The following is a 25,513-nucleotide window of genomic DNA, read 5'->3' as shown; positions in this document are numbered from 1 at the left end:
ATTACAGGTGCGAAAATGGCTATAAATTACATATCGGTTAATACATTTAAAAAAATGAGTGCAAAACGAGGAGAAAAGTGAGGCAGTTCATCCTCCATTCAGATGGTGGGGGGGGGGGGTGTTGGTGGGAGGAAGCTGTTTCCGTACCGTTAGGTATTTGTTTCGGGCTCCCATACTACCTCCCTGATGGTAGCAGTGAGAAGGGGAAGATTTTGGGGAGACATTAGAGGGAAGTATTTTACGCAGAGTTGTGGGTGCCTGGTATGCACTACCAGGGGTGGTGGAGTCTGAAACATAAGGGGCATTTAAGACAGGCTCATAGATGAAATAAGAGTAGAGAGTTATGAGGTAGGCAGGGCCTTGCCTCTCCCCTACTTACAACCTATCTGTACATATGACTGAAAAAAAGGATACTGCATACATTTTTAAAAATAAAGAAAAAAATATGTAAATATAAAAATTATGCTTGGCACAGCGTCCACCAGATTGGGGGCTGCTGGGAGAGCGCAGGCAATGGGATCAGTGTGGGGACGAATAGCGGGCTGTTAGGAGGCCGCGGGGCAGTGGGATCAGTGTGGGGACTGATTGCAGGCTGCTGGGAAAGTGCAGGGCAGTGGGATCAGTGTGGAGACTGATAGCAGGCTGTTGGGAGAGCACAGTGCAGTGGGATCAGTGTGGGGACTGATAGCATGGGGACTATGTGCCATGCTAACATACATCTAACTTAAGTCCATTTCGGAATCCAGATGGTCAGAACGGAACTCAGACATTTGTCAGGGAATGGCAGTATGTAGGTTGGCACAACATTGAGAACCAACGGCCTTTACTGTGCTATTGTGTTCTATGTTCGAAAGAAGGCATGGCCTGGGTGGTGATGGTCCTTGATGATAGAGTTTACTTGAGACACCGCCTCTTGTAGATATCCTTGATGGAGTGAAGCTCCATGAGCTGCGAGATGAAGTGGTGAATGCAGGCTCGATTTTGACATTTGGTTACGAAAGAATATAGACAGGATGAGAGCTGGATGGAAAAGTGACAGATGGAGTTCAACCTGGAGAAGTGTGAGGTGATGAATTTTGGGAGGTCAAATCTGAAGACTGAGAATACGGTTAATGGTCAGTTACTTAACAATGTGGAAGAAAAGAGGGACAAATCCAAGATTAATAAAATAGTTAAGAAGCCCACTGGGATGTCTGGCTTTAATGGTTGGGGGATGGAGTCCAAGAGACGAGAGATCATGTTGGTCTATACAAATTTCTGGAGAGACTACACTTTGGATTTTGTGTTCAGTTCTGGTCATCTCATTGTAGAAGAGATGTCAAGTTTATTGTCATTTGATTGTACAAATGCAACAAGATGAAACAGCATTCTCCGGTCCTTGGTGCAAAGCACGCAGGCACATAACCAGAAACAACACACATACAGTCAAATAATATATATGCAGGACAAGTGTTATTTCAATAAATATTGCTTTATGCATATGAGAGTGTCGGATGGTTAGTGTGAGCGGTTCCTTTGGTCGTTTAGCATTCTCACTCCCTATGAGAAGAAGCTGTTCCTCAGCCTGGTGGCGCTGGCTCTGATCCTCCTGTATCTCTTCCTCAACGGGAGCAGCAGAAAGATGCGGTGTGCAGGGTGGAAGGGGTCCTTAATGATTTTGTGAGCCCTCTTCAGCTGGTAGATCGCGTCAATGGGAAAGAGATTCCAGTGATTCTCCCTGCCGCTCTTATGGTTCTGTGGATTGACCTCTGATCCATTTCACTGCAACAACCGTCCCACAGTGAGATGCAGCCAGCCAAGACAGTCTCGATAGCTCCTATAGAAGGTTGACATAATGATGGCCGGTAGCCTTTCCCACTTCAGTCTTCTCAGGAAGTGCAGTCGCTGTTGTACCTTCCTGACAAGTGAGGAGATGTTGAGTGTCCACAATAGGGTCACTGGTTAATTGAACTCCAATGAACTTGGTGCTCTCTGCTCTACTGCAGAGTTGTTGAAGTATAGTGGAGGGTTGTCATTCCTGGTCCTCCTGAAGTCCACGATCATTTCCTTTTATCCACGATGAGACTCAGGTTGTTCCTCTTGCACCATTTCACAAGATTTTCCACCTCTTCTCTGTCGTGCGACTCATCGTTGGTGCTGATGAGGCCAACGGCTGTTGTGTCATCTACATACTTGATGTCACTGTGGAACTGGATCTGGTGATGCAGTTGAGAGTCAGTAGAGTGAACAAGAGCGGGCTGAGCACACAGCCCTGAGATGCACCAATGCTTAGTGTGACAGCGCTCGATGTTCTGTTACCGACCAGGACAGACTGTATTCTTTCTGTTAGGAAATCCAGAATGCAGTTACGGAGAGTTCCAGTGAGGACAGTTTTTCCAGCACCCTCTGGAGAATGATCGAATTAAACACCAAGCTGAAGTCAATAAACAGCAACTTGGCGTATGAGGTATCGTTCTTCAGGTGGGTCAGGACGGAGTGAAGTAACAAAGCTATAGCTTCGTTTGTGAAACAGTTTATTCTACAGGCAAATTGAAATGGGTCCAGTGTCTCTGGAAGATGTGCTTTGATGTGTTCCATCATCAGACCCTCAAAGCATTTCATAATGGCCTGCAAGGTTAACTTGTGATCTGTAATAGTATTGATCCCTTGGCACATACGCCTTGTGATGCTGGTGTCGCACAGCTGTCTGTGGATCTACTGTGCATACATAGAACACCACAACTTTGGCCCTCAATTTTTGCCGACCCAAATATTTTCTTAAAAAGCACAGTACTAAACTCACCCTACCCTGTAACTTTCTATTTTTCTTTCATCCACGGGACTGTCGAAGAATCTCTTAAGTTCCCCTAATATTTCAGCCTCCACCACCATCCCTGGCAAGGCATTCCAGGCACCCACAACTCCCTGTGTAAAAAATTTTTTTTAATTCTTCCCCTTATCTCTACCCTAAACTTCCTCCCTTCACTTTGTACTTATGTCCTCTGGTGCTGGATGTCCATCCTATCTATGCCTCTCATAATCTTGTAGACCTCAATCAAGTCTTCTCTCATCCTTCTACACTCCAAAGAGAAAAGTCCCAGCTCTGCTAACCTTGTCTCATAAGACTTATTTTCCAATCTAGGTAACATCCTGGTAAATCTGCTCTGCTCCATCTCCATTGCTTCTACATCCTTCCTATAATGAGGTGACCCGAACCAAATACAATATTTTTAGTCTTAGCAGAGATTTGTAGAGTTGCAACCTGACCTCTCTACTACTCCTGAACTCAATCCCCTTATTAACGAAGCCCAGCATCCCATACCCCTTAACTATTCTATCAACCTGTGCAGTCACCTTAAGGGATGTATGGATTTGAACCCCAAGGTCCCTCTGTTCATCCACTCTCTGAAGTAACCAACCATTAACCCTGTACTCAGCTTTCTGGTTAGTCCTTCTAAAATGCATCGTCTCACACTTATCTGGATTGAACTCCATCTGCCACTTTTTTGCCCAATTCTGCATCCTGTCTATATCCTCTTGTGACCTGAAGGCAGCATCATGAGCTTTGAGAAGGGCCAACTGTAGGTGGCCGCCTCCCTGAAACAGCTCTAGTCCGAGGTCTCAGAGCAGTCTTGCAGCACTGCTATGGCTCCCCAACCACGTCCCGATCTACCTACAACCTGACCTAGTTTGCTTTGCTAACAGTCTGTACACCGGAGTTAGCAGGACAGATGTGTGATCCAAGTAGTCAAAGATGGGGGTGAGATGCAACCTTGTTCATACCAGGGACTTTGGTGTACATCCAATCTTGGGTGTTCTCTTCTGATGGCGAAGTTCACTTGCTATTGAAACCCGTGGTAACATCAGGTTGGGGTGATTGAAGTCACCAGCAACAATCATGGCACTGTCAGGGTGGGAAGTCTGAGATTCTCAGATGGCGTCATAAAACTCCTTCAGGCTTCACCCTCATTAGCCAAAGGCAGAACATCAACTGCGGCAATCAGCATGACCGAGAATTCCCTGGGCAGATGGATGAAAGAAAAATAGAGGGTTACGAGGTAGGAAAGGTTTAGTCAGCGCAACATTGAGGGCCGAAGGGCCTATACTGCGCTGTAGTGTTCTATGTTCTACTCAATCTGCCGGCTCATTAGACTGAGCAGCTGAATGGAAATTCACCAATTTAGCCGCTATGCTGCAAATTCCCAATGAAACTGAAAGGTTCTGATGCACAGAGGCCTCCGATGTGAGAGAAGGCAAAGGTCGGTGCAGTTACTGTAAAAAGGTCACAAACGGACAGGTTCAAGAATCTTTTTTTAATCCAGAATTTGCCAAACATGTGACCACAGGAAGTAGATGAGGTAATTGAAGAGAGGAGTCTAACGTGCAGCTGAGAGTATAAGGGCCGCTGACTCATTGAGAGAGAAAGGAGGAGAGATTCCGGGAAAGCATGAATTCAAGAATAAAACCAATAGTCAGTATGGCCTGTTATGTGCTGCTTACCCTAGTGAGATGGGTTAACTGGCTGGTAGCATTCACTGGTGGGAGCTTCTGAGAAACTTGATCCATTTTTATCAAGGTTCCAGTGAGTGATTCAGAACAGTTGTACACACAACACTTCCCTAGCCTCCACCTGAACATGCAGAGCAGAAGAAAGTAGGGACACAGGAACAGGAGGCATTCATTTTGACCCTTTGTGTTTCCTCCACTGTTTCAGGTCACCACAGAGTTCATTTCTTGTGACAGAATCTCTTAATCCTTGTGATAGATGAAAAATGTATACATCTTCCCCGCTGCCCTGTGACCTTATAATCCAGACTATTTCAAGTAGGGTCAAACCAGGAAGTGTGCCAATGTTTATGCTCCACACACGTCCCTTCCATCTTCATCTCCCCCGTTGCATGGGAGCTGCAAGACAGCATGCATTTAAGGTGTACATTAAAGCTGATGTACATAGAACATTCCACCCCAATACAGCCCCTTCGGCCAAATGATCTTTTGCAATCCATGTGAACCTACTCCACAATCTAATTCTTCCTGCCATCCTGCCCATAACCCTATATTTTTCTACCATTTTGAATGTCCCTGTTGTTCCAGCCTCCACAATGCATTCTAGGCACCCATTGCTCCACCTGTGTGTAAAAAAAAACTTGCGAATGATGTCAGCCTAAGAAAGTCACAGAGACAAGAAAGTCACAGGGTCAGTGCGGCACTGAGTTCAGTGTACCAGACCCTGGCTCAAATGTTGCTGAAACTATGTTAAGTTCTGCACGGACCCTGTGGGGAAACACATCCTGTTTCAGTGCAAATAGATTCCATGTAACCACTGGTCACCTCCAGCCTGAAACCACACATGCACATTCTCCGAAAAGGGGCGAGCTGTGGCTTTAGCTTGATGCAAGTGCCAGTGTGCAACCTCTTGCAGAATGAAACCTGGACTCTGAACTTTTCATTTGTCCAGCATTTGCAGCTTTAGAATGTCGATCAGTACAGCATGGGGAGAGGCCCATCGGCCCACCATGTCTGTGCTGACCATGATGCCAAATTAAACAAAATCTTCTCTGCCTGCATGTAATCCATATCCCTCCATTCCAGGCATGTTCATGTGTCCATCTAAAAGCCTCATAAACGCCTCTGAAACATCACGTCTGCCTCCAACTCTACCCCTGGCCATAAAACTATAAGATATAGGAGTAGAAGTAGGACATTCGGCCCATCATGAGCTGATCCATTCTCCCATAGTCCCACTCCTCTGCCTTCTTCTCCCCTTAACCTTTGATACCCTGGCTATTCAGATACCTATCTATTAAGACTTGATTGTTTGCTTGTTGATTCCAGCATTTGCAGTTCCTATGTTTCTCCTTTTTGCAGTTTAAATTTTGCTTCCACAAAATCTTGGGGAGATGTGCCAGCAACATGTGAGGAGATAAACAGATGGGTCACAGAGCTCTTTCATGTGCTCAATACTGCACGCATCCATTTTTTTTTTGTGGAATATTTAATTTTAGATTTTTTTCAAAAATAGACAATAAAATTCACGAATAACACAATATTATTAAACTTTTTGTACAAACAACGAAAACAAAATGTTCCATCCCTCCTTCCCCCATCCATACGTACAAATCCGCACACCGTCAGAACTTACGTATCTTTTAAATATATGGAATACAGTTGGGGAAATCACTTTTGGGTATGTATAATATCAGCATTTGTATTCCTTTCTGTTACAGTTTCTAGGCCCCTATGTGGTCCAGGTCTGGCTGCCAGATCTTTTGAAAAAGTGTCATATTTATTATATGTGACGTTTTCCACAGCTGTTCATTTCCACAGTCCATCGTGTTATGAGTAGAGGGAAGTTGCACTTCCAAGTGATCGTGGTACTTTTTTTTTGGTACCGTCAGTGCTATTTTTATAACTGAGATTTGATATTTAGTCAATTTGTTGCTTATTTCAATAAAATTACCTGGTAGATGTAGCTCCGGGCCACTCCTGTTATCCTGCAATTTCTTGCCAAAATGGCCTCACCTTCACGCACAACCACGTGGCATGTAGAAAAGTTCCTGTTTCAGTTCTGCATCTGAATCATGCCTCTGAATCTTCTGCTTTTGATCTATGCAACTTCTGTGGAGTAAGATATAATAGGTGTAGAAAATCATACTGCACCAGTTCATAGCTTGCATTTATAATTGATGTCATACTGTCCGTACACCAATCTGACCAGCTTCTTTCTGAGATTATTACACCCAAGTCCGACTCTATCTTTTCCTTGACCCCTGTAAACCTGGTTTTCCACTTTCACTTTGGAGAGCATAGTACATTTTTGTTTTAAGTTTGGGTGTATTCCCCATTCAGACCATTTGTTCCATTTCACTCCTTTCAGATGGGGTCAACATTGGTTCCCATCTTTCTCTTCAGAGCTATCTTAGCTGGAGAAAACAATAAAAGGTCCCATTAGCCATTCCGTATTTATTTTTTAGTTGTTCGAAGGACATTAAGATTTCATTCTGTTTAGCAGTCTTTAATACATCTTTTCCTTTATCATACCACAAATTTAATATTCTATTGCATATATCTTAGGCAATAGCACATTTTTTTACAGTGGAGATTTTATTGATATCCCTATTTTTTTTCCTATACATTTGTAAATTTCCTGCCACATTCAGATTATATGTATTAGTATAGGATTACCTGTCTTTTTTTTTAAGAGATTTGACGCTCCATTTATAGATAAAATCCTTTGCTTCCCCCTCCCCCATTGAGTGCATTCCCATTTGAATCGAAGAGGGGGGAATGTCTTCAACTGCAAGGAATCTAGCCTGTGCATCTAAGTAGTATATTTTTAAAATCCTGAAGTCTTAAGTCCTCCCAGCCTGTAGTCCCATGTCAGTTTTTCTGATAAAATTCTTGGTACCTTGTTATTCCATAGGCGCTGTCTAAGACGATTGTTCTCAACCTTTTTCTTTCCACTCACATACCACTTTAAGTAATCCTTGTGCCATCACAAGTAATCCTTGAGCTCTATGATTAGTAAGGGATTGCTTAAGGTGGTATGTGGCCCCATACCTCTTTCCTGACGGCAGCAGCGAGAACAGAGCATGTCCTTGGTGATGTGGATCTTTAATAACTGCTGCTGCTCTCCGATGGCAGCATTCCCTGTAGATTTTCATGATGGTGATGGAAAGAGTTTTGCCTGGGATGTCCTGGGCTATGCCCGCTATCTTTTGCAGGGCTTTCTGCTCAAGAGATATTGGTATTCTGACCTTTTCTAATGATCTCTCCTTCCACACATCTCTCCACCTCTCACTCCTGTCCAATACTCTCCTCTGGCTTCTTTTCCCCTTTAGATATAATGTTATCGGTTCTATCTTCGTCAGGTTCAGACCTGAAATGTTGACTGACCAGTTCTAACCATAGATGCTGCCTGACCTGCTTAGTTTTTCCAGCAATTCTTTGTCTGTTCTCTTTCACCATAAAAGGCCTGTCTGCGTTATTATTTCTTCCACTATATGGTAACAGTGAATACTTATAATCAATCTGAGCAGCTGCAGAGGCTGCGGGAGCGAGCAAGTTCACGGACACTCAGAGGTGTAGCTAAGGTACAGCAGGTATGGCACGTTCCCTGGGTGCCACTTGAGGGGAGGGGGGGGGTGCCACTGAGCAGTTTCTATTAAAGTCAAACAAACCATCCTCAGATAGTGAAAAAAATAATTTTTTTCAGCTGGGCCCCCGGTGGTCTGATTCATTGCCCCGGGCTCCCAGTGGTCCCTGCACCTCCCCTGATGACTAGAAGTGGCACATGGAAAGAGGCACGATTTGCCTAGACTGAATCTGACACCCCCCCCCTACCCCAGCACCACCCCCGCACCGCCAACTCCCCACATCCCCCTGCCAGCATCACTCTACAAAGAACACACACCTCTTCTCCACTTCATCCACCCTTCCTCATCCTCTCATTTTCTCTCAACTTATTAAAAGTCCGAAGCCAATACAAAATGGCGGCCCCCAAGGCCAGCTCTCATGAGACTTACTTGTCACTGTTTATTTTGACGCAAGGAACGTAAAAGGTTGGCCACCGCCAGAGGCATTATTTTCTGAAGATCGGCCGTTGCGGACACTCAGTGTCTCTGAAGGGACTCTCTTTTGCTTCTCTTTCCCTTGAACTGTCAAAGGGCGTAAGGTGATGCTAATGGCAACTCTTTGCCTTATGGCAGGCAGAAGGCAATTTCGTGTAATATTACATGTTCTGTCGTATTACATGACAATAAAGAAATCTTGAAAAAGAAATTGTATCTATTATCTCTAATTTTAAAAAATTTTGAAGTACCTGTTCAGCTGCGGCAAGTAAGTACTTGTTCAGCTGCGTTGTACTATGTATATGACAATATTCTCATTACTCATTGAAAACACAGTGCTGGAGGAACTCAGTGAGTCAAGTAGCTTCTGCAAAGCAGGGAATGCACCATAGCTCTCCCTTCCACACCATATATTGTCCATCTTTCCCCTTCCCTCTCCGGCCTGAAACAAGAAACCACCATGAAACATTGACCATTCCTTCATCGCAAACCACTGAATTTCATGACTTGTTCATGACAATAAATTCTGATTCTGATCTCCCACTGATTCTGCTCGACCTGCAGAGTCCTTCCAGCGGGTTGCTCCTTGCTCCAGGTTCTGGCACCTACCATCTCCTGGGCGCCCCTGAACTTGCACTTTTTGCCTCATTTACTGCTTGACTCACTGACCTCTGTTTTTGAAATTTAATGTTGTATCGTCTGCCGACTGGGTTCTAACCATAGAAGAAAAGACTAACTGGGAATCTGGGTGGCATGGTTCGCAAAGCGGTTAGCGCAACGCTGTTACAGTGCTGTCAACCAAGGTTCGAATCCCATGCTGTCTGTAAGGAGTTTGTACATATTCCCCATGTTCGCAAGGGTTTCCTCTGGAGGCTCTGATTTCCTTCCACCCTTCAAAATGTACCGGGGGTTGTAGGTCAATTGAATGGCATGGGCTCGTGGGCCGAAAGGCCCTATTACCGTGCTGTGTGTCTAAAATTAAAAATTTAAATTTAGATCAAAACACTGGCATTACTAATTACAAACAAGTAATTTTCTTCGTTACATAAGAAAATCCGCAGATGCTGGGGTCGAATGCAGCTGTTCTCAACCTTTTTTTGGCCATGGCCCCCTTAGGAGTTTGCTCAAAGTTTATGGGCCCCCTTCCCTGTGAAGCAGTCAAGTTTAGTTGATTTCTTCTGTGCTTCTCTCCTACCGACTACATAAAAAACACAAAAAGTGTTTTATGATTTCAGTCCGAACCCCCCCACCCCTAAATATGTTGTAGCCCCCAAGAGGGCCTTATGACCCTGTGAGAATGGCTGCTCTATTGCAGTAGTTTTCCAACATTCCCTTCCTAGGGAATTTGGAAAAGCAGGTGCATACCTGAATAAAAAGGTGGGGGAAGGGGCTGGAGGAGAAACAAGAAGGGAGAAAGGGGCAGGGGAGGAGCACAGGATAACTGGTAAGAGGTGATGTGGGTGCGGGTAGATCAGCTCATGATAGAATGGCAGAGTGGATTTGATGGGCCTATTTCTGCTCCTATGTCTTATGGTCATATCTACAGCTGAACATCCTCTTGCACGTGAAGTCTGAAGTAGCTTGACTTCGCACACTTTTTCTTGTAGGATTATGAGATCGACAGAAGAAACAACATCGAGCAACGTGTTTCCCTTCAAAATCATTCACGTTAACAAGAAGTACAGAACCTGGTTCTTCTCAGCATCCTGTGAGGAAGAGAGAAAGGTAAAGCCCACGTCATAAAAATTGGAGAAACGACACCTCACCTTCCATCTGGGCACCCTCCAACCAGGCGCCATTAACATTGATCTCCAATTTTCGTTAACCCCTTCCCCAGTATCTCCTTTTCCCTAACCCGCTGGCTCCTTTCCTCCAGTTCCCCACCCTCTTCCCTTCCTTCTTCTTTGAGAGCTACCCTGCTTATGATGATCCTCCCCCTCCCCTCTCCCCTTTCAGGAAAATACCCTCTTTTCCACATTCCTGATCAGAATCAGGTTTATTGACATGATGACTTATCACAAAATTTGTGGTTTTGCAGCAGTAATGTGGTGCAGATCAAGGTGCAAAATTACAATAAAATTACAATTCTGTAAATACAAGATTTAAAATAATAAATAGCCGGTGTAAAAAAAGAGTAAAGGCAAGATAGTGAACATAGGTTCATTGTCCATTCAGAAATCTAATGGCGGAGGGGAAAAAACTGTTTTTGTAACATCGAGTGTGTGTCTGGAGGGGCAAGGCCTGAAACATTGGTGACTCTCTACTTTGTATAGATGCTGCGTGAGCTGCTGAGTTTCTCCAGCACGTTTGTGTGCTGCACTCGACCCCAGCATCTGCAGACTTTTTGTTTAATTCCTTCGGCACCCCCCCCCCCCCACCTCCACCACCGTCCATGCCAAGCATCCTTTTATGCTAGCCTTATTGCAAGCAATGAGCTATTTGTCACTCGGCATCCAGGAGAGAGTACTAGTGATATTTACATCCAACTAAACAAGCACCACCTCCAAAGCCAGGATATCCTCAAATTAACTTTAAGAAAAATTAATCATTGCAGAGAGGGTTGAACAGGTTGATTTTGGAGGTGAGGGGTTAGCCTATGAGGAGAGATTGAGTCACTTGAACCATAGAACACAGTAAAAGGCCCTTCACCCTCTCTAGTCTGCACCAAACTTTTATTCTGTCTAGTCCCACTGACCTGCACCTGGACCATTCCCATCCATGTACGTATAGAAATATTTCTTAAATGTAAAAATTGAGCCCATATTCACTTCAGCTGGAACACTCCCACCACTCTCAGTGTGAAGAAGAGCCCCTCCCCCTAATATTCCCCTAAAACATTTCCCCTTCCATCCTTAACTCGTGTCCTCTAGTTCTTGTCTCATCCAACCTCAGTGGAACATGCCTGTTTGCACTTACACCCCTCATAATGCTGCCTATAGTTCTCTTGGTACGGGTTATCTCTCTCCACTCCATCAACACTTCTTTCCAAGTGAGTTTGTGAGAGAAGTTTGAGGAAATCTGACCACATGCACTTTACCCCTCACAAAGCCTGGCACTATACTCACTAAATTCAGAAGAGGAGAGGATATTATAGAAACATACAATTCTAAAAGGGATAAAGAAAATAGAGACAGGAAGGTTGTGTCCACTTGGAGATGATACTAAAATGAAGGGAGATGGCCTCAAGATTTAGGATAGAGGTGAGGAGGAACTGCTTTTCTCAGAAAGTGGTGAATCCATGCTGCCATGTTCAATATCTATATTTAACCCCACATCTTCCACATTGTGATGACCTCCCAGCCATTTCCCACACTCTTGACCTTCAGTTGCCCAAGGCCAGATGTTCCTCCACACACCAATCTCCTATTGACAGCACCCATCATCCAATAACCCTCCTCCCTCCACCAGCCTTCCAATTCACTAGCCTCTTGAACTTGCTCAATGATCTGAAAGAGAAGCCTAATTCTCATTGAAAGGTTATTGCCCAATGTAAAACGAGACAAAACAGTGAGGGGAAACAAGCGAAGGGTTCATCAGGGTCAAGCAGCATCAGTGGGAGAAAGAATGATTGATGTTTCGGGCCGAGCCCTTCATTGAGGTAAGTGTGTCTCCACCGCCTGGAGTTAATTTTTTAATTTAGATATACAGCACAGTAACAGGTACTTTTGACCCACCAAATTACAACCAATTGGTTTACAGCCCCCGCTGCATTTTGGAGGGTGGGAGGAAACCAGAGCCCCCCCCCACCGCGGACACGAGGAGAATGTACAAACTCCTTACAGACAGCACGGGATTCGAAGCCCAGACCTGATCACTGGTGCTGTAACAGTGCTAGATCTGCTACTCCAAACTTGCCACCCTAATATTGGCTCAAGAAGGTTGCCCAGGAGACACAGTGATGCAGCGGGTAGACAATAAGATATAGAAGCAGAAGTAGAGCATTAGGCTCATTGAGTCCACTCTGCCATTCCATCATTCCCTGTTCTCACATTCAGCCCCACTCCCCTGCCTTCTGCCTAAAACTCTTGATAGCCTGACTATTCAGAGACCTGTCAATCTCTGCCTTAAATACCCCCAATGACTTGCCCTCCACAGATGCCTTTGGTAACAAATTCCAGAAGTTCACCACTCTCTGGCTAAAGAAATTCCTCCACATCTCTGTTTTCAATGGGCGTCCTTCAGTCCTGAAGTTGTGTCCTGGACTCCCCTACCATGGGAAACAACTTCTACTCTGTCCAGCCCTTTCAACCTTCAAAATGCTTTTATGAGGTCCCCCCTCATTCTTCTGAACTCCGAGTACAGTCCAAGAGCCGTCAAATACTCCTTCATTCCAGGAATCATTCTTATAAATCTCCTCTGAATTCTCTCCAACACCAGCACATCATTTCTCAAATAAGGAGCCCAAAACTGTACCCCATACTCACCAGTGCCTCACAAAGCCTCAATATCATATCAAAGACCTGCTGCCCTACAATTCCAGAGACCCAAGTTCAATCCTGACCTCAGGTGTTGTCTGTGCAGTATTTGCCCACTCTCGTTGTGACTGTATGGGTATCTCCAGGTGCCACTCACTCAGTGGTCTGAAGGAACTGTCTCTGTGTGGGATGACTCTACAATTTGTACATTTCATCAGAAACAGGTGCAGGAGTCAGCCATCCGGCCCATCGATCCTGCTGCACCATTCAATCAGATCTAGCCGTGGACTCAGCTCCACATACCCCTTCCCCTGAACTCTTAATTCCCTGAAAATTTTTTAAAAATTATCTGTCTGTGTCTTAAATAAGCTCAATGAGGCAGCCTCTACTGCTTCCTTGGGCAAAGAATTCACAGATTCACAACTCTCTGGAAGAAGCAGTCCCTCCTCATCTGACTTCAGTCTATTCCCCCCGAATTTTAAGCCTCTGTCCCCTATTTCTATTCACCCACCAATGGAAACAAGCTTCCTGTTTTTATCTTATTTAGTTGTACAGCACAGTAACATGCCCTTCCAGCCTGTGAGCCCGTGTCCCCCAAAGACACCTTATAACCTCCAACTTCTATACGTTTTGACAGGTGGGAGGAAACCAGAGCACCCGGAGGAAACCCATGCAGACATGGGGAGAATGTACAGCCAGTGTACAGAGAGTGCTGGATTTGAACTCAGGTGGCTGACACTGTAACAGCACCATGTTAACCACTACTTTGCTATTCTGTCATTATTTTTGGTGTTTCCAGAGGATTCCCTCTCATCTTTCTCAACTCCAAAGAGCATAATTGAGTATCCCTAGTATCTGGCGCCTATGGGGATTGATAGATGCCAGTTGTGAATTTTCCGGTTGCTTGAGGTTGCGGATTGGGGAACTAACGGCAAGGTGTGCCAATTTTAAACTTCCATATTTTTTAACCTGTTTATTTTCCTCAATTTTTTTTTTGCTGGTTGCTTGAGGCTGCCGATTGCAGGTTTTACTGTATAAGCTAACCCACTTCATTTCTGGAATCAACCTGGTGAACCTCCTCTGCACCATCTCCAAAGCTAAGTATATCCTTTCGCAAGGAAGGAGAACAGAAATGCTTCAATGAGATCACCTCCAATCTTCTAAATTTGAGACAACACAGGACAGTCTGTTGAAAATATTCTCAAGAATTTTTCTCTCATTATGGAAACCTATCTGGTGATCTTTTGTTGCACCATGGCACACATCCTTCCTTTTAATTTTACTTCCATTTTCATCTCTGCTACCTCTAGGTACATTGAAATGTTCAGGTCCTGCACCGTGCGTGGGAAGGAGGTGTTGTGTCATCGGCATGGATCCATCCTGCAGGATGAGAAGGATCCATTGTAGTGGCAAGAGAGAATGTTGGAGGAGTAATCCATGGCTCTTCCAGTTAGTCATTGATTGTCGTGGAGTTCTATAGTGCAGAAACAGGCTCTTCGGCCCATCCTGTCCATACAAACCAAGCTAGTCCCATTTGCCTGCATTCGGTTCATATCCCTCTAAACGTGTCCTCTCTAAATTTCTTTTACATGTAACAATGGTCCTCTGTCCCTCAGGTCCCTTTCAAATCTTTTCTGTTCGCCTCATTACAGGAAGGATGTGGATGCTTTAGAGAGGGTGCAGAGGAGATTTACCAGGATGATGCCTCAATTGGAGAACACCTGATGAGGCAAGGTTAGCAGACCCAGCGTTTTTGTCTTTGGAGCAAAGAAGGATGAGAAGTGGCTTAATAGAGATCTACAAGAATATGAGAAGCAAAAGTGAACAGGCAGCACCTTTTTCCCAGGGTGAAAGTAGCAAACACCAGAGGAGATCTGTATAAGATGAGGGGAGGAAAGTTTAGGGGAGACATCAGGGGGGTAAGATTTTTTTTACACAGAGAATGGTGGGTGCCTCGAATGCATTGCCGGGTTTGGTGCTGGAGGCTGGTACAATAGGGACGCTTGAAAGACCCTTAGACAGGCATATGGATGCAAGAAAAAATAGAGGGTTTTGGGAGTGAGGTGGGGGTTTATTTAGATTATATAGGTCAGCACAACATTGTGGGCCAAAGGTCCTGTACGGTGGTGTAAAGTTCGATATTCGATGTTACTCCCACCTTTTTATTCAGGAGTCTACCTGCTTTTCCACACTCCTGATGAAGGGCCCAGGCCTGAAACATTGACTGCCATTTACTTCCCATGGATGCTATGTGACCTGCTGAGTTTCTCCAGCACTTTGGTGTATTGCTCTCGATCCCAGCAGCTTCAGACCTTCTTGTTAAACTACAGTAGAGTGCATATCATTACACTGTAAAAGAGAAAATAAATAGAAAAGATAGAAAATAAATATCCCCATTACCTGGAATTCAGGCAACAGGTAGCCTCAAGCAACTGGAAAAAAAATAACAAAATAAATAAGTTTTAAAAAATACAGAAGTTTAAAATTGGCATGCTCACCATTAGTTCGCCAATCACTCTACACACAATCTCAGGCATCCAGAAAATACGCTTATCTGTCATGAACCAATTCCCATAAGAATACCAACTGCCTATTTCTCTCCATGGATGCTGCCTGACCCGTTGAGTCCCTCCTGCTTCTCTTTTTGTTGAAGAAGCAAAAACAAAGTGCCTTGCATGCAGTGCAGCAAATGGATGTACATGTCCTGGACTGTTTATTCCCAAGGTTAAGCGGGGTCGGCCAGTGGAAAAGGAAGCAGGTCTGATCATCATTTATTGCTCTTCCTTTCAGAAGTGGATGATGTGTTTGCGAAGAGAAATCAATTGTTACCACGAGAAGGTAGACTCGCCAGGAAACCTGAGGTACAGTCACTGTCATTTCCGAGAAAGTTAATTCTTATAGAGCCCAGTGCGTTTTCACATTGTGTCCTTCACGGACATAACCTTTCTTTCGGTTTGAACTTGCTCATTCCAGTTGGGAGATGGGGAATGGGCAGATAACCACTCTTGATGTGAGCAGTGGGAGTCAAGTGTTCATTATGTATTATCTTCGATCCCTGGCTAGGGTGGAGGAGGCCCATTTTCCTCGTTAGAGTCGTAGAGTAGGGAACAGGCATTTCATCCCAACTCACCCATGCTGACCAAGTTGGTATTCTGGGCTCATCCCTTTCCCCCGCATTTGTTCCATAGCATTCTCAGCCCTTCCTGTCCATGTGACTTTTGAACGACAAAATTATAGCCACTTCTATTCCTTCCTCTGGTCGCTCGTTCCCAGATACAGTGAAAATTTATTTCTAATGGATTTCTCTAAAATCCCTCCTCTCTCACATTAAATCTCTGCCCTCTAGTTCAAGAATCATCTGTCCCTGAGGACAAAGACTATGAGCATTTACTCGATCCATGCCACTCAGAATCTTATAAACCTCAGATAAAGTGCTCCTCAGTCTCTTGCGCTGCAAGGAATTAAGACCAAAAATGTTTTGAAATTCATACCAATGTGAGCAAGTGAGGCACAGGCCGAAATGACAGAAATTCTTTCAGTCGCCTCTTTTACACGTGCCCTCCACGTGAAAAGGATTTAAAATGTAGATTAGTCATACAGCACGGTAACAGGCCTTTCCAGCCCATAAGCCCTTGCCGCCCAAAAACACCAATCAACCATACATTTTCAAGGGTGGGAGGAATCCAGAGCACCTGGAAGAAACCCATTCAGATACGAGGAGAACATACAAACTTGCAGACAGTGCCGGTTTCAAAACATGTTGCTAGCATTTTAATAGCATTGCGCTGACCTCTACTCTAACCGTGACTTGTCGATCTTCATGGCTGAAGGCCAGCATCTGGTCAGCATCGTGGGAACTGCTATCTCCTGGGTCATCTTCCCCAGGTCAGGACGGCACAGAGAGAAGAGAACTGTAAAGTGAAAAAACCCAGCACAAGCTCTGTTCTTGCTGCTGCCATCAGGATAGAGGTCTAGGTGCCACAAGACTCACACCACCAGGTTCAGGAACTGCTGCTACCCCTGTCCACCATCAGATTCCTCAAACACAAATTCAATAGAGACTCATTTAAGGACTCTTACTTGTGCACTTTATTGATTTTCTTTTTGTTCTCTCTATTTTGCACAGTCAGTTTCTTTACATTTGTATCTGTGTACAGTTCTTTATTTACATGTTTAAAAAAGGCTCCAAAAGTAAACCAGGAAATTACAGGCTGGTGAGCGTCAGTAGTGGGTAAATTATTGGAGGAGGGTGTCCTGAAAAATCGGACATACAAGTATTTGGACACCAAGGGCTGATTAAAGATAGTCAACATGGCTTTGTGCATGGTAGGTTGTTTTTCACAAATCTTATAGAGCTTAACGAGAAGATTACTGATAAAGTAGATGAAGGGAAGGCTGTGGATGTTGTCTACATGAACTTTAGTCTGGCCTTTGACAAGGTCCTACATGGGAGGTTAGTTCAGAAGGTTCAGACATTAGGTATCGATGGAGAAATTGTAAACTGGATTCAAAATTGGCTGAATGGAACAAGACAGAGAATGGTAGTGGATGATTGCTTCTCAGACTGGAGGCCTATGATTAGTGGTGTACCTTAGGGATCGGTGCTGGGTCTATTGTTGTTTGCTGTCTATATCAATGATCTGGATGATAATGTGGTAAATTGGATCAGCAACTTTGCAGATGACACTGAGATTGGAGGCATTGTGGACAGCGAAGAAAGTTTTCAAAGCTTGCAGAGGGATCTGGACCAGCTGGAAAGATGGGCTGAAAAATGGCAGATGGAGTTTAATGCAGACAAATGTGAGGTGTTGCATTTTGGAAGGACAAAGCAAGGTGGAAGATATACAGTAAATGATAAGGCACTGAGGAGTGCGGAGGAACAAAGGGATCTGGGAATACAGATAGATAATTCCCTGAAAGTGGCATCACAGGTAGACAGGGTTGTTAAGAAAGCTTTTGGAATCTTGGCCTTCATAAATTAAAATTTTGAGTATAGCAGTTGGGAAGTTATGGTGAGGTTGTATAAGACATCGGTGAGGCCAAATTTGAAGTATTGTGTTCAGTTCTGGTCGTCAAACTACAGGAAGGATATCAGTAAGATTTGAAAGAGTGCAGAGAAGATTTACTAGGACATTGCCAGGTCTTCAGGAGTTGAGTTACAGGGAAAGATTAAACAGGTTGGGACTTATTCCTTGGAATGAAGAAGAATAAGGGGAGAACTGAGGGGTATAGACAGAGTAAATGCGAGTCGGCTCTTTCCACTTAGATTAGGAGAAATAAATATGAGAAGATATTGCTTTAGGGTGAAAGGGGAAAGGTTTAGGGGGAACCACTCAGAGAATGCTGGGAGTGTGGAATGAGCTGCCATCTGTCGTAAATGTGGGCTCACTCTTGAGTTTTAAGAATAAATTGGATATATACATGGATGGGAGCGATCTGGAGGGTTACGGATTGGGTGCAGGTCAGTGGGATTAGTAATCTTTCAGCACAGATTTCTGCGCTGTAGTGTTCTATGGTTCTACATTTATGCTGTGTACAGTTTTTCTTGCAGTATTGATTATTGATAATTCTGCCACACCCACAGGAAAAAAGAATCTCAGGATTGTATGTGATGTCATGTATGTATTCTGACAATAAGTCTGAAATCTGAAATAAACATGAATCATTAATTTAGTTCAGCGAGGCATGGGCAGCACTGTTTATCATCCCAGGATATCCTCAAAGCACTTTGTGGTTCGTCAAACCAGTCAGCTCCAGCTGATTGCATAAGTACAACCTGGCGAAACAGCGTTCTCCGGTCCACAGTTGAAAACGTGCAGACACACAACCAGACATGGCACACACAGAGGCAAACAAGTATTCATAATTACAAATAAGTTAGGGTGAGCAGTTCCTTTTGTCGTTCAGAATTCTCACTGCCCATGGGAAGAAGCTGTTCCTCAGCCTGGTGGCAGTGGCTCTGATCCTCCTGTATCTCTTCCCTGACGGGAGAAGCTGAAAGATGCTGTGTGTAGGATGGAAGGGGTCCTCAATGACTTTGCGCATCTTCTTCAGACAACGATTCCGGTGTATCACGCGAATGGTGGGGGGTGGGGAGGGAGGCTCCAGACATCCTCTCTGCCATTGTTAAGGTCCTGTTATTAGAGTCACAGAGCACGGGGACAGGACTGCGTGAGGTTCACAGAGTGGCGCGGTTAGACTGCATATATGGAGAAACAGTCAAGCTTTCATCAGAACCTTTGATCCAATCCATTTGTTTCCCTCTCAGCGACACCTCCGACATGGAGAATTTTTATGGCTCAGTTGAATGTCCGGTAGAGATAAAGTACCCTTTAAGAGAATCCGAAGCTGGAGGCAAGTAACTTCTCTTCTATTTTGTGTTCAGAATCAAAATCAGAAGTTATTGTCATGAATGCATCATGGAATTTGTTGTTTTGTGGCAGCCTCACTGTGTAAATATTGCTATCAATTACATTTAAAAATAATTAAAAGTGTAAAATAGGAGAAGGTGACGCAGTGCCTGTGGTTCATTGTCCATTCAGAAATCTGATGGCGGAGGGGAATAAGCTTCACTTCCTTCCTTCCTGATCCCCTTGACATTTGACTCCCCTGCTGGCTGAATGTTAATCGACCGCGAGTATATTCATCAATTCCTCTTTCACAACTCCCTGGGGCAGGAGACTTGCAATAATTCGTAACGGTCTGTGAGAAAAAAATTCTTCCTCCTCTCGTGGTTCCAGCAACCCGGGTTCAAATCCACTGCTGTCTGATAGGAGTTTGTATGTTCTCCTCATGACCTGCTTAGGATTCTTCCGGGTGCTCAGGTTTCCTCTCACATTCCAAAGATGTGGGGTTAGTAGGCTAATTGGGTGTATTTGGTCGGATCGTGGGCCAGAAGGGCCTGTTACCATGCTATATGTCTAAATTAAATTAAATGATGCATGCAAGTTCCAACTTTCCCCACAAGGTAAACATAGCACAACCAACCACCCCAGAACCTGATGGTTAAGTGAGATCATCTCTCATCTTTGTAAACCCCAATAAATTTACAAAAACAGAATTAGGAGTGAGAAAAAGATATTTAGGCCAGAGACTAACTTGACATTCCCCCTTAAATCTTTTCCCTCTTGATTAAACCTATGCCCTCAAGTTCTGAAATTACCTACCCTAGGAAATTAATTGTGACCATTTACTGGATACATGCCCCTCGTGATTTTAAATATATCACGGTAACAAGTCCTTCCAACCCTCAGGCCTGTGCCGGCAATTACACCCAATTAACCTACAACTCCTGCACATTTTGAAGAGTGGGAGGAAACTGGGAAAAACCCATACAGACATGGGGAGAAAGTACAAGATCCTTACAGAGAGTGCTGAATTGGAATCCAGGTCGCTGGCGCTGTGATAACGTACTAACCATGCCACCCTGTTATGAATCTCCATAAGGTTACTACCCCTCAGCCTCCTGCACTCCAGCTTATCCGACCTGCCCTCTCCATTCCCAGAAACCTTCTGGTGAACCTTCTCTGCACCCCTTCCAACCTATTGGTGTCCTTCCTGCAGTGGATGACCAGAACTGCGCATAGTACAGTGCTCCAGGAGTGGTCTCACCAATGCCTCATAGAGCTATGTCATGAGCCAACTCATACCCTACCCAATGAAGGCCAGTCAACACCTTCGCCATCACCTGTCCACCTGAGTCACCACTTACATGGAATTACAGTATTGTCCTGTATTCTCTGGCTTCTTCTTCAGAAAACAACTAACTCAAGGCCGCCCCACATTGAGGGGACTGATACAGGGCTGTGGGAAGAGTGGGGCAGTGGGATCAGTGTGGGGACGTCCCGCGCCGGGGGGCAGGGGCAGCGGGGAGGGGGGCTGTCAGGTGCTCGCAGCTGATTGTCATCCACTTAGCAGCCGCTTTCAGGCAGCTGCTTTCAGGTGCCGGGGGGATCTCAGTGCTCCGGCGATCATCCCTCCCGGAGGAGGGTAACAAAGTTCGCCTTTTATGTGCCTCCTGTGCTTTCAAGTGGCTTCCTGACAGCCGCATTGGGGTATAAAATGTGGCTTTATATTGGGGGATTTTGGCCACCTGAAAGTGTCTTCAGAGTGCACCAGAGGGAGTCCCACTTTTGGTCATCCAAGTGTGGCAATCAGGGATGATTGGTGGGGGGGGCGTGGCAAGATGGCGTAGAGTCCAGATGTGTAATCTCGACCTCTCTGGCCAGACTTTTAAGTACCCGTTTTTTAACCCTTTGTTTTCAAGTTTAAACTTTTTAAATTTTAGTTTAAAGTATCAGGGAACTATTATGGCCGCTAATGGTTAAAAGATGAAACCTCAAGTGCAGAAGAAGTTACATTTTCGAAGTGCTGAAGATTTGGGGCCTAGACAACCTGATACAGCCCCAGGCTTAATTTCTTCAGTGTCTAAACGTCAAAGACTGCCTGTGGGAGCTGAAAAAAAAAGTCTACTACTCACCAAGTGAAGGATGGCGCTGGAATTACCCGTTCTCTGGAAGAAGGTGCGTGTTCCCAAGAAGTGGATCCCGATTTTGAAAGCCTTTCGATTTCAACGGAGGGAGCATGCAGGAAGACGACTCCATTGTTGGAAATGCATCAGGAAGCATTTCAACCTGAAGAAATCGCTTACCTTCGTGATTTCATGAAAACACAATGAGATGTGGGGGGAGACCAGCAGCGGCCCCCTGAGGAAGTCGGGGTGCCGTCGCTGGGAGTCCAGACCCGCATTAAAACTTTTAAAATGCCTTCTGCTGCAGTTACCTTGTTCTGCCACTACGTCAGAGAGAACAGGGCTGAGTTTTTCTGATCTACAGCGTATGCAACTAAATGCAGATATTCAGCCTCTAATGAATGAGATGGTTCAAATGAATGCTAGTATAAGTTCAGAATTGAATACAGTTAAAGCACGTGTGGATGCATCTTATGAAGAATTTTTAAAATTTCAGACTGCTTTTTCGAACTGTAAACAACAAGTGGCTTCTAACACAGAAAAAGTGTTAAAGGTTGAAAAATCAGTCATAGAATTGGGAGAATGTGAGAAGGAGCTAGAGAGGAAAATAGACGACTTGGAGAATCAAAGCAGAAGGAATAATGTGAAAATTGTTGGTCTGCCAGAAGGTATAGAAGGACAAGATCCTCTTCGTTTCTTTAAAGACTCGTTCCTGCAAGTATTAGGGCAAGAATTTTTTATGGATGATTGGTACTGGAAAGAGCCCAGAGAGCTCTAAGAAGAACACCCTCAACCACCGAGACTGGTAATAATTCGATGTTTGAATTATTTGGACAGAGAAGCAATACTTCGAATAGCAGTGCAAAATGTGAGACAACGACAAACTCCGTTATTGATTCAGAATAGCAGAGTTTTTTTTAAATCCTGATTTCAGTCAAGAGGTCATTCAGCGTCGACGTCGATTTAACCCAGTTAAAGAAGCTTTGTGGCAAAAGGTTTTAAGTCTACTTTTCATTACCCGGCAGTGTTGAAGGTGTTTTATGGAGACTATCAATTCCGGTTTTTTGAGAATGATCGTGAAGCAATGATTTTTGCTGATTCGTTGCCAGATATAAGAGGACAAAGATGGAGTCCACCATTATCTCCTTAAGAAAAATCTGGTTGTTCTGGAAACGGAAGAAATGGCAGAAATGGGAAAAACGGGAATGGAAAGAGCACAACTTCTTCTGAAATAGGATCTTCGAGATTGGAATCTCTTGGATGAAAAGAAGAATTTTCTTTTTCTTACTCTATTTTTTTTGTTATTATGATATTTTATTGTTATTCATTGTTTGGCTGGGGAGGGAGAGATTTGCTCTAAGTTCTTTACTAGTCATCAGCCACTGGTGGGTGACCCACACCCAATTTTTGCTTAGGGGATTCTACCTTTTGGTAGCTTTTTTTTTGGGGGGGGGGTTCTTTTTTTTTCTTTATTTTTTTTATTTTCATTTTAGTTAATTTTTAATTTGTGATTTTTTTTCTATTGGAGGGCCTATATACGTTGATTTGAGTTTTTATATAAAGATATTATTGGTATTTAGTAATATTAGTAGATATGTCAAAGTTGAGCTTTCCTACTTTTAATGTTCGAAAATTAAACAGTCCAATTAAACGTAAACGAGCCTTGGCGTATATTAAGAAAATGAAAATTGATATTGCTTTTTTACGTGAAACACATTTGAATGTGAAGGAAAGTATGACATTAAAGAGGGACTGGGTTGGGCATGTATATTCTTCTTCATTTAATTCTAGGGCTATTTACGGTGTAGCAATTTTGATACATAAAAATGTATCTTTTGAATTACAATCAATGGAGGAAAAGGCAGGATGTGTTCTTAAATTGAATTGTGATTTTTAGTGAATTTTGGTCTTTACTTAATATTTATGCCCCAAATGCAGATGATGAAATATTTATTTCAGATGCATTTTTATGTTTGGGTCAGGCTAATGATAATATTTTAGTTGGTGATTTTAATTGTGTTTTGGAACCTTTATTAGATAAATCTCCGAAGAAAGTTAAGAAATCCAAGTTCAGGTTCAAGCGTTGATGAAAGATCTTAATTTAGTAGATATTTGGAGACGTCTTAATCCGACAGAGAAAGATTTCTCCTTTTATTCATCTAGACATGAATCGTTTTCAAGGATTGACTTCTTTTTAGTATCAGCACACTTACAAGGGAAAGTACAACAAGCGAAATATAAAAGTAGGGTGATTTCAGATCAATCTTTGTTATATTTTACATATGCAACTTCTGAGAAAATTCAAGTGGCCTATCGTTGGAGGTTTAATACAATGTTGTTAAAAAATATGGAATTTATTGATTTTTTTTAAAAACAAATTAATTTTTTTTTAAATTTAATTCTGTTCAAAGCAAGTTTGTATTATGGTATGCTATGAAAGCCTATTTGAGAGAACAAATAATTAGTTATACTTCTAAAATAAAAAAGAATCGATTAGATCAGATTCTTGAATTAGAGAAACAGATTGATGAGGTAATGAAGCATATAAGGATAACCGAGGAGGTAGTGATGGCTGTGTTGAAAAAGATAAAGGTGGATAAATCTCCGGGACCGGACAAAATATTCCCAAGGACACTCAGGGAGGCTAGTGGACAGATAGTGGGGCCATTAACAGAGATATTTAGGATGTCACTGGCCACGGGGGTAGTGCCAAAGGATTGGAGGGTGGCGCATGTGGTTCCGCTGTTTTAGAAAGGGTCTAAATGTAAACTTGGGAATTATAGGCCCGTGAGTCTGACGTCTGTGGTGGGCAAGTTGATGGAAAGTGTTCTGAGGGATGCTATTTACAAATATTTGGAGGTACAGGGATTGCTAGGGAGTAATCAGCATGGTTTTGTCAGGGGTAGATCATGCTTGACAAACCTGATTAAGTTTTTCGAGGGGGTCACAAAAAAGGTTGATGAAGGGAAAGCTGTGGATGTTGTCTATTTAGACTTTAGTAAAGCTTTTGACAAAGTTCCCCACAGGAGGTTAGGAAAAAAGGTGGAGGCATTAGGTATAAATGAGGAGGTAGTGAAATGGATTCAGCAATGGTTGGATGGGAGGTGTCAGAGAGTAGTGGTAGAAAATTGTTTGTCCAATTGGAGACCGATGACTAGTGGAGTTCCTCAGGGATCGGTCCTGGGTCCACTATTGTTTGTTATATATATATTAATGATCTGGAAGTAGGGGTGGAGAATTGGATAAGCAAGTTTTTATTTATTTATTTTTTTCACACCATAAACCACATTAACCATGATACATACTTTTTTCCTTTTCAAATATATACAGTGCCATTTTCTCCCTCCTCCCATCCCACCCTCCCTACCTCCCCCCCCCACCCTCCCTACCTCCCCCCCCCTGTCCATTTAAAGTACAAAATCTAGGATACATTAAACCAGTCAAACAATGTTGTCATTCAATAAAAATAAACGAGAAATTCCACTGAGTCAGTTCTTTTCATTTCCTTCTCCTTTCGTTAATTTAGGTAGTGAATGTCCCCGGTAGGTTTTCTCTATTGTGTTTCATGTAAGGCTCCCATATTTGTTCAAATATTTCAATATTATTTCTTAAACTATATGTTATTTTTTCTAATGGAATACATTTTTTCATTTCTATATACCATTGTTGTATTTTCAAATTATCTTCTGATTTCCAGCATGACATAATACATTTTTTTGCTACGGCTAGAGCTATCTTAACAAATCTTTTTTGTGCATCCTCCAAATCAATTCCAAATTCTTTGTTTTTTATGTTACTTAGGAGGAAGATCTCTGGATTCTTTGGTATATTGTTTTCTGTAATTTTATTTAATATTTGGTTTAGATCTTCCCAAAATTTTTCTACTTTCTCACATGTCCAGATTGCATGAATTGTTGTTCCCATTTCTTTTTTACATCGAAAACATCTATCCGATACTGTTGGGTCCCATTTATTTAACTTTTGAGGTGTAATGTATAGCCTGTGTATCCAGTTATATTGTATCATACGTAACCTCATATTTATTGTATTTCTCATCGTTCCAGAACATAACTTCTCCC

The 25,513-nt window shown here is 43.3% G+C and overlaps 1 protein-coding gene and 1 long non-coding RNA gene across 6 annotated transcripts in view; one reads left to right on the top strand and one right to left on the bottom strand.

The window, feature by feature from the left end:
* Positions 1 to 25,513, top strand: part of sh3bp2 (SH3-domain binding protein 2) — a 92,514-nt gene that overhangs the window by 43,281 nt on the left and 23,720 nt on the right. For all 5 annotated transcript variants that reach the window (XM_069942103.1, XM_069942110.1, XM_069942119.1 and 2 more), the window contains 3 exons: positions 10,157 to 10,274; positions 15,755 to 15,825; positions 19,233 to 19,318. In XM_069942103.1, the coding sequence (XP_069798204.1) occupies positions 10,157 to 10,274; positions 15,755 to 15,825; positions 19,233 to 19,318 (275 nt within the window). The remainder of the gene's footprint in view (positions 1 to 10,156; positions 10,275 to 15,754; positions 15,826 to 19,232; positions 19,319 to 25,513) is intronic.
* LOC138746031 (uncharacterized) lies at positions 1,274 to 8,988 on the bottom strand. The gene is made up of 3 exons (XR_011346663.1): positions 8,801 to 8,988; positions 6,440 to 6,597; positions 1,274 to 3,999 (listed from the first exon to the last, which is right to left on the bottom strand). It is a non-coding gene; the product is annotated as an uncharacterized lncRNA (long non-coding RNA).

The sequence above is a fragment of the Narcine bancroftii genome, chromosome 1, assembly GCF_036971445.1.
Source record: "Narcine bancroftii isolate sNarBan1 chromosome 1, sNarBan1.hap1, whole genome shotgun sequence".
Taxonomy (NCBI): Eukaryota; Metazoa; Chordata; class Chondrichthyes; order Torpediniformes; family Narcinidae; genus Narcine; species Narcine bancroftii.
This window is presented reverse-complemented; position numbering and strand designations above follow the sequence as displayed.